The sequence below is a fragment of the Larimichthys crocea genome, chromosome XXIV (assembly GCF_000972845.2).
Source record: "Larimichthys crocea isolate SSNF chromosome XXIV, L_crocea_2.0, whole genome shotgun sequence".
In the NCBI taxonomy this organism is placed as follows: Eukaryota; Metazoa; Chordata; class Actinopteri; family Sciaenidae; genus Larimichthys; species Larimichthys crocea.
Window position 1 is genome coordinate 75,277 of NC_040034.1, and position 18,884 is coordinate 94,160.

General features: G+C 43.5%; 1 protein-coding gene and 1 long non-coding RNA gene across 2 annotated transcripts; one reads left to right on the forward strand and one right to left on the reverse strand.

The window, feature by feature from the left end:
* Positions 1 to 764: 764 nt before the first annotated feature.
* atr (ATR checkpoint kinase) lies at positions 765 to 18,093 on the forward strand. The gene is made up of 48 exons (XM_027274762.1): positions 765 to 1,017; positions 2,852 to 2,943; positions 3,139 to 3,291; positions 3,392 to 4,263; positions 4,363 to 4,505; positions 4,637 to 4,807; positions 4,906 to 5,069; positions 5,308 to 5,460; positions 5,533 to 5,731; positions 5,806 to 6,062; positions 6,198 to 6,394; positions 6,489 to 6,589; positions 6,731 to 6,902; positions 7,003 to 7,158; positions 7,258 to 7,452; positions 7,808 to 7,903; positions 8,002 to 8,091; positions 8,467 to 8,562; positions 8,797 to 8,927; positions 9,178 to 9,321; positions 9,463 to 9,556; positions 9,664 to 9,789; positions 9,875 to 10,081; positions 10,165 to 10,278; positions 10,370 to 10,485; positions 10,589 to 10,709; positions 11,149 to 11,286; positions 11,357 to 11,528; positions 11,612 to 11,778; positions 12,276 to 12,440; positions 12,851 to 12,942; positions 13,048 to 13,139; positions 13,236 to 13,413; positions 13,498 to 13,683; positions 13,792 to 13,951; positions 14,045 to 14,224; positions 14,357 to 14,499; positions 14,618 to 14,715; positions 14,850 to 15,079; positions 15,328 to 15,462; positions 15,655 to 15,855; positions 15,974 to 16,117; positions 16,269 to 16,419; positions 16,508 to 16,664; positions 16,840 to 16,993; positions 17,173 to 17,324; positions 17,439 to 17,544; positions 17,674 to 18,093. Exons 1-48 carry the CDS (start codon positions 965 to 967, stop codon positions 17,845 to 17,847), a joined length of 7,788 nt encoding a protein of 2,595 aa, XP_027130563.1. The 5' UTR covers positions 765 to 964; the 3' UTR covers positions 17,848 to 18,093.
* LOC113744575 (uncharacterized) lies at positions 12,953 to 13,646 on the reverse strand. The gene is made up of 3 exons (XR_003461662.1): positions 13,538 to 13,646; positions 13,222 to 13,383; positions 12,953 to 13,114 (listed from the first exon to the last, which is right to left on the reverse strand). It is a non-coding gene; the product is annotated as an uncharacterized LOC113744575 (long non-coding RNA).
* Positions 18,094 to 18,884: the final 791 nt, after the last annotated feature.

Here is an 18,884-nt window from a genome sequence, read left to right on the forward strand (position 1 = left end):
TTTTTCCACAAGGTCTCTCTTGTAAGTAAATTAGATTTTAACCTGGTTAAATAAACAATATACCCACCCACATGTTGATTTAAATATATGAGCTACATTTTAGGACAGCAAGGGGAGCAATGGATGTGATCTTAAGTGAAAATATATGGGAGGAAAGTCAATTATGTTATTATAAGTGCTACTTAACATTTATTTTAAGGGTTTGCAGATTCTGATTGTTAATACAAATCCAAGTTATAATTAACAAATAGATGGTAATGGTACTTTTATAGATTAAGCCATATCGCAGTATATAAACCCGCTGCAACATAAAAATGCAGCACATGAATGCATCAGCAATTATAATCCATTAACACAATATTATTTACTTTAAGTGTTTAATATATATTTTGATGCTAACACTTCTTTATTTTGACTTAATTTTGCATAGATCATTTTTACTTTTAATATAGCAGAGGTATTATTACTTTAAAGAAAATATATAAGTACTGTTATGGGGTTTAAGAAAACCCCTTAAATAAGGAAGACTGGATTCAAAGTATCAAAGTTTAAATTGACATGACATTGACATGGGAAGTGGACGAGACATGCACATCTGCATCTGCACCCCAGTATAATCCTAATTTTTATAACAAGTACTTCTATCACTACTGAATAAAATATACCAATATTTACTTTTATGCTCCACCAGGGGGAGCAGCGCGCTTCGAGTTTATCTACAGGTGTATTGACCCTCGGTGGCTGCCGTACCAAAACAAACGCGTGACGTCATTTTGGAGCGAAAGTTTTGACAGGATGAGTCGTAAAGCGGAAACGACCTGACAGATAAATACAGAGAAATACAGAGAAATACAGATAAATACAGATAAATACAGATGAATACAGATAAATACAGATGAATACAGATACATACAGATAAATACATGTCGTGTTGTGAATAAATTATCGGAATAAAGCTGCAGAGATGGAAGGACTGGAGATGTCCGCGATGATACCGGCTCTGCAGGAGCTGGCCAGGCGAGTAACCCGGGCTGAGCTAAACTGTTAGCTGTGAAACTGTGGAGTAAAGTAACTGTAACGTGTTTAAGTAACGTCACACCCTGTCTGAATGACGTTACTTCACGTTTAAGTAACGTTACACCGTGTCTGAATGACGTTACTTCACGTTTAAATAACGTTACACCCTGTCTGAATGACGTTACTTCATGTCTAAATAACGTTACACCGTGTCTGAATGACGTTACTTCATGTCAAAATAACGTTACTTCATGCCTAAATAACGTTACACCCTGTCTGAATGACGTTACTTCACGTTTAAATAACGTTACACCGTGTCTGAATGACGTTACTTCGTGTTTAACGTTACTTCATGTCTAAATAACATTACTTCATGTCTAAATAACGTTACACCGTGTCTGAATGACGTTACGTCGTGTTTAACGTTACTTCACGTCTAAATAACGTTACACCCTGTCTAAATGACGTTACTTCATGTCTCAATAACGTTACTTCATGTTAAAGTAACATTACTTCATGTTAAAGTAACGTTACTTCATGTTAAAGTAACGTTACTTCATGTTAAAATAACGTTACTTTATGTTAAAGTAACGTTACTTCACGTCTAAATAATGTTACTTCACGTTAAAGTAACGATACTTCATGTTAAAGTAATATTACTTCATGTCTTAATAACGTTACTTCATGTTAAAGTAACGTTACTTCATGTTAAAATAACGTTACTTCATGTTAAAATAACGTTACTTCATGTCTAAATAATGTTACTTCATGTTAAAGTAACGTTACTTCATGTCTAAATAACATTACTTCATGTTGAAATAACATTACTTCATGTTTAAATAACGTTACTTCATGTCTAAATAACGTTACTTCATGTTAAAGTAACGTTACTTCATGTTAAAGTAACATTACTTCATGTTTAAATAACATTACTTCATGTTTAAATAACGTTACTTCATGTTTAAATAACGTTACTTCATGTCTAAATAACGTTACTTCATGTTAAAGTAACGTTACTTCATGTTAAAGTAACGTTACTTCATGTTTAAATAACATTACTTCATGTTAAAATAACGTTACTTCATGTTTAAATAACGTTACTTCATGTCTAAATAACGTTACTTCATGTTAAAGTAACGTTACTTCATGTTAAAGTAACATTACTTCATGTTTAAATAACATTACTTCATGTTTAAATAACGTTACTTCATGTTTAAATAACGTTACTTCATGTCTAAATAACGTTACTTCATGTTAAAGTAACGTTACTTCATGTTAAAGTAACATTACTTCATGTCTAAATAACATTACTTCATGTCTAAATAACATTACTTCATGTCTAAATAACGTTACTTCATGTCTAAATAACATTACTTCATGTTAAAGTAACGTTACTTCATGTTAAAGTAACATTACTTCATGTTTAAATAACATTACTTCATGTTTAAATAACGTTACTTCATGTTTAAATAACGTTACTTCATGTCTAAATAACGTTACTTCATGTTAAAGTAACGTTACTTCATGTTAAAGTAACGTTACTTCATGTTAAAATAACGTTACTTCATGTTAAAATAACGTTACTTCATGTCTAAATAACGTTACTTCATGTCTAAATAACGTTACTTCATGTTAAAGTAACATTACTTCATGTTTAAATAACGTTACTTCATGTTAAAATAACGTTACTTCATGTTAAAGTAACGTTACTTCATGTTAAAGTAACGATACTTCATGTCTAAATAACATTACTTCATGTCTAAATAACATTACTTCATGTCTAAATAACGTTACTTCATGTCTAAATAATGTTACTTCATGTTGGTATTTGCAGTGCCGGCGCGGCTGAATACGAGCAGGCGGTGCAGAAACCTCGACAGATCCTGTGTCAGTTCATCGACAGGATACTGACGGACGTGAACGTCGGTAAGTCACAAATACCGCAGCAGACACACCTGACCATACAGCACGGAAAACCATCTATTCAAATAATATTGCAACCACCAATTGCCATCATATTGCAGAGTTCTCCTCTCTGACCTTTAGCAGTGCATAGTTCATTGGTTTCAACCTGAAGCTTTCATGAAGCATACATTGCATTAACATTGATTTGTCTTCTAGTCGCTCTTGGGCTGAATAAGAAGTCCACTTCGGAGCCGGCCTGTGTGATGCTGCTGGACTTTGTGCAGCATATAATCAAATCCTCATCTCTGATGTTCGCTAACCCCGCCTGCCACCCCGCCGAGTACCCGGACACCACACAGAGCTGTACTGGTACGAAATGCTCTTCAAAAAAAATCTGATATTTTTTTTAGAAATGATATTATAACAGTGCCTCTCTTTTCTCCTCCACCTCTGATGTCTCCTCATTCAGACTTTAGTAAGTGGGTGGCGGTGCGTTTGCTTCGCGTGGCAGCAGCTCCGGACTGTGACGTCATCCACCAGCGGGTCTCTGCTGTGTTGTGCTCTTTGCTTCACACTCTGAGAGCCAGGGCGCCGTTCATCTGCAGCTGCCTCACTCAGGACCTCATTTTTTTGGCCCAGGACCTCAGCAACATCCTCTACGCTCACATTGCCACACTGGGAGGAAATGGGCACACTCAGAGCCGATGGCCCGCGACACTCGAGTGCTTCAGCATCTCCCCCGTTTCTGCCTCCTCGTACCTCACCCCTTCTCCTCTCGTCCTCTCCTCGCCTGCTGCCCTGGAGTCACTGACTGCCGTGACGATCGGTGTCATAACAGACGCCCTGAGGGGGGTTGTCTCCCGTCGTGACGTCAGCATCGCCTGGGAGACGGCTTGCTCCTTCCTGGCCAACGGCAACACCAGACTGAGGAAGATTTCCATGGTGATGCTGAGGCGCCTGGTGGAGCTGGGAGGTTTTCCTGAGATGCAGGGCCACGAGTTCTTCACGGCCTACCTTCAGTTGATGGAAACGCACTCAAACCTGGATGAGAAAAATCCCTACGAGGGCGAGCTGCTGAACTTGACCCGCTGCGTGTTTCAGTCATCTGGTGTCTCACGTTTCGAGCCCATCTATCTCTCGCAGATGTTCGAGTGTGTGTGCACTCTCGGAGGGGCGTGTGTCAGGTCGGGGACAGAGGTTAACGAATCACTCTGCCTACTGTTCAACTTCCTGCTGTCTGTCGCCGTGGTTTACGAAAGTGCGGCGTTGTTACGGAGGCAGCGGGTCACGGAGGTCTGCAGGACGCTGGCACGCACTGTTGGAACAGAAAATCAAGCCGAAGTACGAGTTTCTTTTAAAATCTCTTATTCTTACAGTTATAACGTTTGTCACATCTTTTCTCCCCCACCCTCTTTACAATACCTTGCTTGTGTTCTGCAGTGCGCGGAGGGGTTTCTCCGAGCCGCGCTGAAGTCGGAGACCGCTGCTGTGATTCAGAAGTCGGGAGATGGAGAAACCGCTGCCAAGAAATCCTGCAAATCTGCCAGTAATTCAGCCAGCAAGACGATAAAAACGTCATCAGCGTGAGTTCATAAACATTCACAACTGCAGAGTAGGAAATTATCGTAAATGAGTCTTCTAGTCATCTGACCATAAATCAACACGCACAGCAGATTAACTGTATTTTTATGTGTATGTGTCTCTGCGTCTGAAGCGAGGTGGACATGCGTGTCCGCAGTGAGGTCTGGGCTGTGGTGAACAGTCGGCTGGAGGAGCTGCTGACCCTCTTGAACTCTGGCCAAGCTGAAAGCGCACAGACTCTCCCTGCTCTGGAGGGTCTGACCCTCATCCTCCACCTGGCGGCCCTCTGCTCCTCTCCCACCAGGCAATACACAAACACTGACTCCAGCTCTCCCTCTTAGACACAGAAATACCAACTTTCTATTAAGAAATCCATCTTACATTGTTTATCTTTACTCACAGCTCTTCTCGGCTTCTCTGGGTGCCCGCTGAGACTCTGGGCAGGGCCCTGAAGAGCTGTCAGTCAGTGTTGGAAGAAGGTGCTCAACCTGTCTCTAACCAGGCCTTCTTTCAGTCTGCTGTGCAGACGACTGTAGCAATCCTGGACTCTATTCTCTACCTCACAAGTAAGGATACATACAGTCACAAAAACATGCATCACACATGCTGTTCTTATATTTTTATTTGCTTGCTGTGTTGTTTATTTACTATTTATTCATTTTAAATCATGACAAATTGATATTTTTAACATTACTCTCCGTTATCGAGTGTAGAAACTAGATTTACTCTTAATTCTATGGCAGAAATCAACCTCAAAGCACATCATACATTATATTGAACTGTTTTTCATCACTCTGTGTGCAGTGAGCAGCCACACCGAGGACGGGCTCCAGCGGCGAGTGTGTGCTCTGCTGTCTCTTCCCTGGGTGAGTGAAAACAAGTCCGCCTCAGCCTATAAAGGTTCAGGATTCCCCTCCTGGCTGCCCGCCTTCGCTCATAGACTCAGCTTCTGTTACTGTAAGTATTTCGCCCACATCGTGCCAACTTCTTCGCTAGATTGACATCTAAAATTGTCTCTTTTTTTTCCAGCGCTTGAGATCCAGGCAGACTGTGTGTCGCTGATGGGCCTCCTGCGTGGCGGCGTGTGCGAAACGTGGCGACTGTGCGTGTTTTCCAAGGCGCTGCAGAGTCCACATGAGGCGGTGAGAGCGGCGGCAGTCAGGGCCTTCCCTCTTCTTCTTCACCGCCTGGGAAGCAAAAACCCCGACCTCCCCGGCACGACTCTGCTGTACGTACATGTATTCGTATGTAAGCGTGCGATCACAAGCTTCGTGTTCGTGACGTCCATTCGGCCCTTTGCAGATCCAGGATGGAGGACGGTTCGGAGCAGGTGAAGAAGGAGCTCGCCAGGATCATCGGTCAGCTGAGCTGTATCCAATCGGAGCTCTCTCAGCTCGGTGACACCCACGCGGAGTCGGCTCGCCCTCCTCGGATCCTCTGCCACCAGCTCAGCCTTGCATCAGAGCATGCTGGGAATGCTTGTCCATCCCTCAAGGCGACTATTGTCAAACCCTTCCTGCCGCTGCTCAGACAGGAAGCTCCAAGTAGTGTTAAACAAGGTGTTTTGTTTAATAATGAGCTTTTTACGACATGCAGAAAGCTTAAATATACATTTACATATTAATATACAGCATATTACTGTGATCACTAGTTAAATATAGTGTTATTTAATCGTGTTTACTTCACTCTCTCAGCTTTCCTAGAAGCCCTGCCTCACCTCTGCCAGCATGTGAAACTGACAGGCGGAGACAGCGACTCCCGGGCAGTTCTCTGTGCTCTGATTGGTCTAATGGAGGATTCGGATGTAGCGGTCAGAATAAGCTTCAGCCAATCGGTGCGTTTCCTACTCACAGAGACCACAAGAAACTCCGAGCAGGGATCTCTGAGTGAGGTGAGCAATTCATTATAATTTAATTTAATTTATTATCTGTATAAATACTTCCTCTGTTTTCTGATGATATGTTTGTGTTTCTTCACTATCCAAGCTCCTGGTCGCCCGTCTTAAAGAGGCATTCAACAACGCTAAACTCAAGAGAGATGATGAGCTGCGCAACTCTCTCATCCTCACCACCGGAGAGATTGGCAGGTACAGGTGACCTTTTGTCCCAGTAGTACACAAGAGCACAGACAAAAGCACCACTAACTGTGTTGTGATCACTCAGAATGAAGAGATCTGTCTTTTTTAGGTGTGTTCATAGATTTGTTCTCTCTCCTCTTCTTCTGTCAGAGCGTCTCAGGGCAGTTTGGTGTCGTTCTCTCTGCTGCGTCTGCTCCACTGTCTGCTGTCCAAGTCGTCTCCGGTGTCTGTGGCTGCGTACGCTCAGATCAGAGCCCTGGCCACTGCCAAAGGTCTTAAACTTCAGACCCTCTTCAGTCAGTACAAGAACCCTATCTGCCAGGTATAAAAACTGATTTTCGGTTTTCACCAATAGTTTGGTTTTATGTTACGATATTAAAGACCAGGGTGGCTTTAATGGATTGTTTCCTCTGTGTGTTTAGTTCCTGGTGGAGTCGCTGCATTCACGTCACGCGTCGGCCTTGCGGAGCACGCCGGATCAGGGCAGCGAGTCAGCCAATCAGAGAGAGCTGGCCCTCGATATCCTGGCTCAGATTGCACACGCTTTTGATTTCCCAGACCTCCACCGCTTCCTCACTGTACGTCGTACACGCTATTGCACTTAGACACAGTATCAGTGTGATAGGCTGTATTATGTATGCATGAATTAATTTCTACTTCTACTTGTGTATATATAGAGGACGCTCCAGGTGCTCCTGCCCTACCTGGCAGCCAAGGCGAGCTCTACTGGCTCCGCTCTCATCCGTACCTTGGCCAATGAGCTGAAGGCAAACAGGAGAGAGATCCTGATCAACAACTTCAAGTACATCTTCAGCCATCTGGTCTGTTCCTGCACCAAGGAGGAGCTGGAGAGGGCTTTCCATTACCTGCAGGTTCGTGTCTGCACAGAGACAACAGAGCACCTAGTGTTTTAATTCACGGTTGTAGTGTGTACAGACTATACAAACACTGTGCTTCTCATCCAAATTACTTTAATTATGTGTGATTTGAATCCACCCACTGAGGAGAAAAGTAATTAAATCAAAAACAAACTTTACAGTAAACAAGAAATTAATTTTAAAGTTGGGCACTTGGCTGAAAAAAAGTATTAACTAACTTGGCAGTATGAGACCAAGCTGTGCGCCAAGGCTTTGTCTGCCTGGCAAGGCTGATAAATGAAGCAGCGGTCCTGAAACGTCCTGAGATGAGCCGACTGATTTATGTTTTGTTTTCTTAACGTCCTTTCAGAGCGAGACAGAGATTGAACTGGGCTCTCTGCTCAGGCAAGACTTCCAGGGTCTTCACAACGAGCTGCTGCTGCGCCTCGGAGAACACTACCAACAGGTCGACACAAGTCCCTCTGCAAAGTCTTTTTTTCCAGTGTATGCCGTCGTCATACATGTTTTAGTTATTGTTCACGTGTGTTTTGCGTTTTCATGCAGGTGTTTAATGGTCTGGCTATCTTGGCTTCCTTTGCGTCCAACGATGATCCATACCAGGGTCCGCGAGACATCACCACTCCGGAACGCATGGTTCGTTGTCAGAATGAAATATTGTGCTGCGGCTTCAACTTGTGCTTTGACGAAATAGATTTGATTCGATTTATTTTAGATTTTGTGCTCACCTGACATGGACTAAAATTACAACACAGTACACCTGTAATGCGTCATATCACCGTAAATACAAAACCTCTTTTTAGAGATCTGCGTTTTACATTTTATAAACCAAAAGAAATCTATAGATTCATCGATATGCAAGCCAAATTTATATTTATTCCATAATTAATCAGTAAATAAACCAACATTCCCATTCTTTTTGGACCATAATATTTAAATTTTAATATGTATGTTTTCATTTAAACATGTATTTTTTCCCCCACTTTTCTTCCCTTGGTCATCGCGTGACAGGCGGACTACCTGCAGCCGAAGCTGCTGGGTATTCTTGCCTTCTTCAACATGCAGCTGCTCAGCTCCAGCGCAGGAGAGAAGGACCGCAAGAAGCTGGTGTGTGTGAGAGCTACCGAACTGAAATTTGAGAGTGTTTCTGGGGACTTCGCAGCAACGTTTCGTTTCAAGTTAACGCTGTTCACAGCAAGAAAACCTCAAATGCTTTTTTCACATTATTGATTTTTGTATCTGATGATCTTGGTAAATGTTGCCGTTTCCCCACCGCAGCTCTGCTCAGCTTGTAATAGCGTAAAAAGTGTAAAAAGTGTCCACCTTGTTTTGCGTGTGCAGGCATTGACGAGTGTGATGGCTCTAATGCGACTGATGGGGTCCAAACACATCAGCTCGGTCAGAGTGAAAATGATGACGACGCTCCGCACGGGCCTCCGATACAGAGAGGACTTCCCTCTGCTCTGCTGCCAGTCAGTACACACACTCGCAGTAAAATATTTGTTCTCGTTAAAGAAGGTTGCTAGAGATAGATAACTGTTGGCGGCCAAGCCTCCCACATCCTTACTTTAAGTTTTAAATATTGCCATATTTTTACCCCTCTTTACCCAAAAAAAAGACACTCTTTGACTGTTACTGATAACATACTTGTGTGTAAATGTGTGTGATTGGTTCGAACCCTTCCGTCTGATTCTGTGTATTAACTCCTTCCTGTGCGGACAGGACGTGGGAGTGTTTTGTGCGGAGCGTGGAGCCGGCACACTTGGGTCCTCTCCTGAGTCACGTTATCGTCGCACTCCTCCCCCTGATCCCGCTGCAGCCCAAAGAAACCGCCGCTATTATCCACTTCCTGATACTGGGCAACAGGTAAACGCATTCAAAACCTGGGCAGAAAGTCGCAGACTTCTTAAAGATAAAACAACATTTTATAACCTCAGACATAGTAACTCCTATGGGTTGATGAAGAAATCAGCATTTAATTGATCTAATTCATTCGATCTGACACAGGGAAGAAGTGAACGACTACCTCCATGAGATTTATTTTCTACCAGACCACCCTGAGCTGAAAAACATCCACAGAGTTCTGCAGGACTACAAGAAGGTCAGTATGGAAAAAGAGGACGATCATGACGATGAAGTCAACGAAGGATGGTATTGGTGGAAAAATCGACACTAATTCATAAAACACTATGTCTCGTCTTCCCACAGCTGACAGCCAGCAGCAGTGACCTCGCCGCGGCGCTGCAGCTCTCCATGAGGGCCATTCAACATGAAAACGTCGACGTCAGGATCCACGCGCTGACCAGCCTCAGGGACATGATGCACAGCAAGCAGGTACACACACACACAGGCAATCAGACACTCATCTGTAAAAGAGCTGCAGTTTGCTGACTCTCTTTCAAACCTCGTTGGACCACAGGAGTGGCTGCTGCAGCAGGTTTGTGCAAGTGAGGCGGTGGAGCCGGTCATCTCTAACTTGGTGTCAGTGCTGCTGAAGGGCTGCCAGGACTCGTCCCCAGAGGCCAGGCTCCTCTGTGGGGAGTGTCTGGGGGAGCTGGGGGCCGTGGATCCTGGACGTCTGGACCTGTCGCACATACACACCCACGGCGACCGCAACACTTTTGTGGTAAGCTTAGACAACGCCAAAGCAACGGTTTCAGGCACGATTCAGACTTGATTGAGGATAAAAGTTTATTTTTCTGTGAACAGAGTGGAGTTGACGATCCCAACTTCGCCTACGACCTGCTGACTGAACTGACCAGAACATTTCTGGCTTACGCCGATGACGTGAGAGCGCAGGACTCTGCTGCTTATGCGATACAGGTACGCACACATGCAACACTCACACACCTTTCTGTCTCTGTTTTTGTCCCGTGTCTTATCTGTAATGTGTGTTTGGGTTGGCGCACCACAGGAACTGCTGTCCATCTTCGAGTGCCGCGAGGGTCGAACCGACTCACCGGGGCGCCGCCTGTGGAGGAGATTCCCCGAGCAGATTCAAGAAATACTGGAACCACACCTCAACAGCAGGTAGACATGTTTAAACACAGGATATGTACACCCTGATCCTGTCACACATAATTCAACAGATCAAAACTTTCAAGTCTCTCCTCTCCTCCCTCTCTGTCTTCAGGTATAAGAGCAGTCAGAAGGAGGTCAACTGGTCTAAACTGAAGAAGCCAGTGTACTTGAGTAAGAGAGGCAGCAAGTTTTCTGATTGGTCAGCCACCTGGGCCGGATACCTCATCAGCAAGGTGAGATGATATATCCAAACAGATACATCCATAGAAATCTAATTGCATTTTAAAACACCTTTAAGTCTGGCTTGGATCTGATTGGCAAAAATTGCATTTCATTTCATTTTTTTTTGGCTGTTCACAGTTTCTAAAATCAAAGTGGACATGCAAAAAAAAAATGATTTTGGACTGGCAGTCTCAACAAGGCCTTCGACTTTGACAAATAACACGTGTAACTAATAAAATTCTGACATTTTGATTATCAAATTGGAGGTAAAAATATCTTCCAACAACAGATAGCTCACTACAAAAGAGGCCCATTGAGCCCAAATATATATAAAAAAATGATTTAGGGCAAATAAATATGACTTATGAATATTAAATGTTTTGATTCTTCGACTGCATAACATTGTCTTTCGAGTGTGAGGTCTTAGAACTTGGTTTTATGTGTTTTTAGGTGAGACATGAGCTGGCCAGCAGAGTGTTCAACTGCTGCAGTTTCATCATCAAACACGACTACAAGGTCACAATCTACCTGCTGCCTCACATTCTGCTCTACATGCTGCTGGGCTGCACACCTGCACAGCAGTCGGAGGTGAGGACACAACAAAGTTAATGCAGTTTTTTTTTTTCTTTTGTAATAATAACACGCCTTCTGCTTCCAGGTAACGGAGGAGATGATGGCAGTGCTGACGGAGGGCGATGAACGAGGAGGGGGGCATTGTCAGGATGCGGCCTCCAGCCTGTCGCAGCTCAGCATTCAGACTGTGTTCAGCATGTTGTCCCACCTCACACAGTGGAGCCGCCACATCCTCTACTCCAAACCCAAAAACAACGGTTAGTGACAAAAACAAAAACATCCTTTGCTGCATATTTTGAGACTGTATGACTAACTAAAGTAACAAAATGTTTTATTGCAGAGAGTGGGGAGTATCAGCGCGTGGTGGCCTTCCTGAAGGGTATTCCACAGGACGTTCTGGCCAAGGCCTCTCTGCGATCCAAAGCATACACTCGCGCCCTCATGCACTTTGAAGCGTACATCTTAGAAAACAAAGAAAACATCCAGGACCATCTCACCTTCCTGCAGGTCAGACAACAAGTTAATGCTTGTTTAAATGTTTTTTCTTGTGTGCCCTCTTTAGATTAAAAGTAAGTAAACGAGATGCTCGGGGACATCTTGTAACGATGCAGGTCGCTTAGAAATGTGCTACCAAGATATGTCGATGCCTACAGCAGAAATCATTTGAAAAAAAATGTTGGAAAAACGTGATTCAGACAGGAATCTTACACTTACACTGCTTTGTGTGTTTGTCTGTATAGAACTGCATTGACTGATTAGGTGCTATAGTGCAAGTCTTAACAATTTCTGACATAAAAGAGTATAGAGAAATAAAATATTTCTTAAAATATAGTTCATGTTTGTGGTAAATAATAATTTATCATAGGTTTGACAGAAGTGTGGTTACGGCTGAAATGATATTCTCTGATTTTATAATTCACAATAAGAATGATTTAAGATTTTAAAATAATCCTACTAATATTTAAAGCTTTGAAATAAGTACTGAACTCTCTCGGCTTTTTCAGACACTGTACGCTGCGATGCATGAGCCTGATGGAGTGAGGGGGGTCAACGCCCTGAGGAGGGAGGAGCCGTCGCTACGTGAACAGATACTGGAGCACGAGAGCATCGGCCTGCTCCGAGACGCGACCGCCTGCTACGACCGGGCCATACAGCTGGAGTCAGACCAGGTACACACACACACACACACACACACACACACACACACACACCTGGAAGCTACAACATCACACCTTTTGCATGCATTTTTTAATTTTTTTTTGTACAAACAATGAAAGAGTTAATAACAATTTTGAAATCAAACATTGTTAATCTTTGAGACATTCTTGTGATGAAAGGCTGCCTGATGAAGCAGCTTTAACTTTAAATTGATCTCGTGGTCCTCCGGGTTACACTACAAAGTTCTGGATAATTTCTAAATTCGCTTTCTCAGATCGTGCCACAGGAGAATAAGTTTCCGTTTCTCAGCTCTTCAACGCTGCAAGCAGCAAATGAAAAGTAGCGCAAGGTTCAGAGCAAGTTTAACTGTGTGCTGTCAGCTGTTGTGTCTTCTTCCCCTCACTGTCCCCCTTGTGTATAGATCGGTCACTATCATGGGGTGATGACCTCAATGCTCGGCCTGGGACAGCTGTCAACGGTCATCACTCAGGTCAATGGAGTACTGGCCAACAAGTGAGACACACACACACACATTGTGCTCCGTCTCATTCTCACTAAAATTGCTTTTTAATTTATGCTGAGTCCATTATGAATTTATCTATATATGTACATTTGCAGGCACCAGTGGAAGTCAGAGCTGAATACCTACAGAGTGGAGGCAGCCTGGAAGCTCGGACAATGGGACCTGTTGGAAGATTATTTGAGTTCAGGTAATAAAATGATGATCACGGATGATCTTTGAAAGCTGCAGCATCTTGAAATAAATAATAATACAACAAAGTTTTACACTACCATTGTGCCTTCAGACCGTCAGTCCAGCACCTGGGGTGTGCAGCTCGGTCAGTTACTGCTGTCGGCGAAGAAGCAGGATGCAGAGACTTTCTACGAGAAGCTGAAGCTGGTGAGGAAGGAACAGGTCGTCCCTCTGTCTGCAGCCAGTTATGAGTGTGGAACCTACCAGAGAGGATACGAGTACATCGTCAGGTCTGTGCGTGTCCGTGAATTCTTGGAATCAGTTATGTATGTTTGTCAGAAGAAATAACTTGTGAATTGTGTTTGTCTGATTAGGCTCCACATGCTCAGTGAGTTGGAGCACACTTTCACTGACCTGCAGAAACAGAGGGAAAGCTCCACCCCCACCCCCAGCCAGCTGCCTCCTCATTGGTCAGATCGACTGGAGATGACCCAGAATTCCTTCAGAGCGAAGGAGCCAGTCCTGGCCCTCCGTCGAGCCCTGTTGAGCCTGGGACCAGAGTAAGGATGGAGAAACATCTACAGCCAAACACAGACAACATAATCAGTGTCAGTTATTCAAGGTTAACAAAGCCACATCACAAATCAGGCCTTGTTTTTGCTCTGCAGTCCTATGAGCGAGGAGCTGGTAGGGGAGTGCTGGCTGCAAAGTGCCCGTGTGGCCAGAAAGGCAGGACACCACCAGACCGCCTTCAACGCACTACTGAACGCAGAGAACACGCATCTGGCTGAGCTGGTCACGGAGAAGGCCAAGTGGCTTTGGTCCAAGGTAAAAACCAACCTGCAAAATCAACCAATATACAGTCAGGACAATATGCAAAACAACCAGTCAAACTTTCTGTGTTCGTCCGTCCGTCTTCAGGGCGATGTACACCAGGCCCTGATCGTCCTTCAGAAGGGCGTGGCCCAGTGTTTCCCCGATGATCAGCCTCTGGTGGACTCTCGCAGCCTGCAGACCAAAGGCAAGGCCATGCTGCTGGTGGGTCGCTTCATGGAAGAAACGGCCAACTTTGAGTCCAACGCCATCATGAAGGCATACAAGGTAATGGCTACCGAAGGCAGGAAAATAAACATTGTTGATGTGACGACTTCATGTACGGCTAAGTTGCAAGCTCAAGAAAATCAGGTGAATCAATGAGCAGCCCTACTTTAACTGTGACTGTTGTGTTTTTAGGATGTGACTAACCTTCTGCCTGAGTGGGAAGATGGAAACTTTTACCTGGCCAAGTACTACGACAAAGTGATGCCAATGGTGACTGACAACAAGCTGGAGAAACAGGGAAACCTCATCAGATACATCGTGACATACTTTGGAAAGTAAGTTATTGTAGGCCTTTAAATGATGATCAGATATGCTGTCATAATCTCCTTTTGCTCAATTATAGACTCATTAGTTTGGTCATCAGCCATTTAATTTGGTAATTTTGTCTCCCAGAGCTTTGCAGTTTGGAAACCAGTACATCTACCAGGCCATGCCTCGCATGCTTTCTCTCTGGCTGGATTTTGGAGCCAAAGTGTGCGAGTGTGAGAAAGGTGGGTGGCCAGCGGTGTGAAATAAAGGCACCAACATACTTTGAACTAGGGCTAACTCACTAGGAGTTCAGTTTTACCAGTGGCAACATATTTGACCACACTCAAACGATATCTTACATATCCCTCCGCCACAGCCGGCCGGGCAGACAGACAGATGCGGCAGGAGCTGGCAAAAATCAACACGGTCGTGAGCGAGCATTGTGACAACTTGGCACCGTACCAGTTCCTGACCGCCTTCTCGCAGCTCATCTCCAGGGTGTGTCACTCCAGTGACGAGGTCTTCAACGTCCTCATGACCATCGTGGCCAAAGTCTTCCTGGCGTACCCCCAGCAGGCTATGTGGCTAATGACTGCTGTCTCCAAGGTGTGTGTGTTTCTGTCACCTTGAACATCAATTAGGGCCTCCTGTACTGAATCCACATGTTTTATAAGAGTGTGTATTTACTTTCGTTCACTATAATTTCCATTCAACAGAGCAGTTCCCTTTACAAACATGACAAATCCTTTCTAACACCTTTTTGTGTGATTAAATTAACAGATGTTTTAGCACCTGCATCGACTCACAAGACAACTTAATCCACACTCTCGCTCATAACTGTGTGTTTTTTCCAGTCTTCCTATCCCATGCGTATGAACCGCTGTAATCAGATCCTTAAGAAAGCCATCAGTCTCAAACAGTCGCTGGAGAAATTCATCGGAGACGCCAACAGGCTGACTGACAAGCTGCTGGAGCTCTGCAACAAGCCGGTACACACACACACACACACACATTTTATATTACATTCAGTTGAAATGAAACTAACAATTCCAAACTCTAGTAATTTAACCCCATATGAAGGTGAATGTTCAACTCAATATGACTATATTAACTCTCACTATGGATTACTAATAATAATAAAGCTAATACCAGATACCTGTTTGTGTTTGTGTGTCTCTCAGGTGGATAGTAACAGCACCACCCTCAGCATGTGCGTTCACTTCAAGCAACTGAAGCGTCTGGTGGAGGAGCCGACCTTCAGCCAGATCCTGATCCCGCTGCAGTCGGTCCTCATCCCCACGCTGCCATCTACCGGCGGGGCAAACACGAAGCACGACGCCTTCCCTGGACACTGGGCATACCTGGATGGCTTTGAAGACATTGTAAGAGAACAACGTCATGATTTTATGATCACAATAATCATCTGTATGTGGTGGTATTATACCTCACAAACCTAACCTGTGTCTGTGTGTGTGTCTGTGTGTGTGTGTGTGTGTGTAGGTGGAGATCTTGGCCTCCTTACAGAAGCCCAAGAAGATAAGTCTGAAGGGTTCAGACGGGCGGAGCTACACCATGATGTGTAAACCTAAAGATGACCTGAGGAAGGACTGCAGACTCATGGAGTTCAACTGCCTCATCAACAAGGTGTGTGATTTCTGACTAAGAATAAAACAACATACCATGATTAATTATGTTTATCTGTTATATTAGATTGCTCTAATAGCGTACTGTAAGATAATTAAGTCAGTAGTTGAAAGGTGCACATGCCTCTCTTTGTGTGTGTGTGTGTGTGTAGTGCCTACGTAAAGATGCTGAGTCAAGGCGGAGGGAGCTACATATCCGAACCTACGCTGTGATTCCCCTCAACGAGGAGTGCGGCATCATCGAATGGGTCAACAACACTGCCGGACTTCGACACATTCTCACCAAGCTGTATAAGGAGAGAGGTACATCACCACGTGAAGCCTATAAATAAACAAATCAATCAATGTGATGACATTAAATCTTATTTGTGTGTGTGTGTGTGTGTTCAAGGTATCTACCTCTCGGGCAAAGAGCTCAGGAAGCTTATTCTACCAAAGACGGCTCCCTTTGAGGAGAAGCTACATATCCACAGGGAGGTGCTGTGTGCTCGACACCTCCCTGTATTCTACGAGTGGTTCCTCCGGACCTTCCCTGACCCCACATCGTGGTACGACCCTACCTACAACTCCCCTTGCAGTTACATTTATGAGGGCCACTGTTTTACAAGTATTTCCAAGAATCTCATTTTATTTTTTGGATGGTTAGAAAGTTGAAAAGTTCAGGTTTGAAGTTACATTACAGGTTAAATTCACAGATAAAAACTTTCACTGTGTGTTTTACAGGTACAGCAGTCGCTCTGCTTACTGCCGCTCCACTGCTGTGATGTCCATGGTGGGCTACATCCTGGGTCTGGGAGATCGCCATGGAGAAAACATCCTCTTTGACTCTTTCACTGGGGAATGTGTTCACGTCGACTTCAACTGTCTTTTCAACAAGGTTTGTGTTTGTCTCCAATTATCTTAAAATGCATATTAATTAGGAGTAATTTATATTCTATAACTTTGAATAGGAATCATGGAAATTGATTTATAAATAGTTTTAATATATTAATTTGTCAGTTGTCTTCCTTTTTTGCCACACATTTCTCTAATAGTCCATTTCTCCCTCTCCACTAGGGGGAGACGTTTGACGTACCTGAGGTGGTTCCCTTCCGTCTGACCCAGAATATGGTCCACGCCATGGGGCCCATGGGCACCGAGGGTCTCTTCAGACAGGCCTGTGAAGTCACCCTGAGACTAATGAGAGACCAGAGAGAACCACTCATGAGGTACACTAATATAAATACAGTATTATTATTTCATAATCTGAGCGTACAAGTACAAAACACAGGGAGAAACTGTTTCCAGATTTTAAAATCCTGTTCTAAATTTTTCCCTCCAAGTGTGCTCAAGACGTTCCTTCATGACCCTCTGGTGGAGTGGAGCAAACAAGCCAAAGGACTTTCTAAAGCTCAAGCCAATGAGACAGGAGAGATAGTTAATGAAAAGGTGTGTATATTTCTTGGATTATGCCTCATTTAGATCAGTTTTTATGTCTTATATACCTTAGAAATGTCACATTTTTTGGTTTCACCGTTGCTAAATGACTCTCATCTTTCCCCCCTCTTTCTCTGCCAGGCTAAAACCCATGTATGTGACATCGAGCAGCGTCTGCAGGGAGTGATAAAGAGCAGGAATAAAGTGCTGGGTCTGCCTCTGTCTATAGAGGGGCACGTTCACTACCTCATACAGGAAGCGACAGACGACAAGCTGCTCTGTCAGATGTATCTGGGCTGGGGGCCCTACCTGTAAAACACACACAAAAAAAGAAAGAAGGCATTTTGAATGAACTTCTCTGTGATTAAAATGTTTACATAATTAGCTCCAAGCGAGAATAAGTGCAACTTAAAACACATTTATGTCTTCCTGTTGAAAGACCCTCTTTATAATGTCATTCTTTGTTTAGTTTCCTGTTTTCTGGAAACAAAAGATATATTTGTTGCATTCCTCACACTGTACATTCTCTCTTAATAAAGGGTGTGTTTTGCAGATTTGCTGTTGTATCTGTGAGAAGTGTGTCTTCTAATCTCTTAACCCGCCTTAGATTGTCTTAATCCCGTCTCTGGCTGTGTGTGTGTGTTTCTTAACTCTTCCATGTGGCCAATCAGCTCACCTTTTTCCCTAGGTGCACCAATTAGAGCCACATATTGCTAATTGGCCGCTTTAAGAGGCTGAAGAAGAAGACTGGGTTAGGATTGTTGTGTGAAGTCGAGTCAAGTTGAGCAAGATTTTTTGTTGTTGTTGTTGTCCAGCCATGAGTACAGACACTCAAAAAGTTGCTGTATTTGTCGTCATTACTTTTCTCCTTTTTGTCAATGCGTGGCTGTTTTTCCAACTTTCTTTTAGATAGAAGCGTTTTTAATATTTGTTTTAAATCAAGAGGAGCTTTCCAAGACACAAGCAAGGACCTGTGGAAGTGTGTAATACTATATTTGAGGTCAAAACAAAGGACCTAAAATCTAATTTTAATGGAACAGTTATTAATACAGAAAAATGCTGAATATTGAGTTGCATTTTTAAAGTTTGGTGCATTGTTTGTTTTGTATTTTTTTGGTCGTTGAGTGAGGTAAACTTGAGGAGATTATGCTTTTATTGTGAAGGTCCATACCGGACGTATAGGTTCGCCCTTTTCTTTATTTTCATAATTATCTTAAATCAGCTTTTTATCATTATTTTTTTTTACCGTATTAAAAACAGCTATAAAAGTCCACAGCTTGTTTGCTGTCTAACGGACTTAAATTTAAATTTATACAGACGTTATATGCTGCGATGTGGAGAAAAAAAGAGAC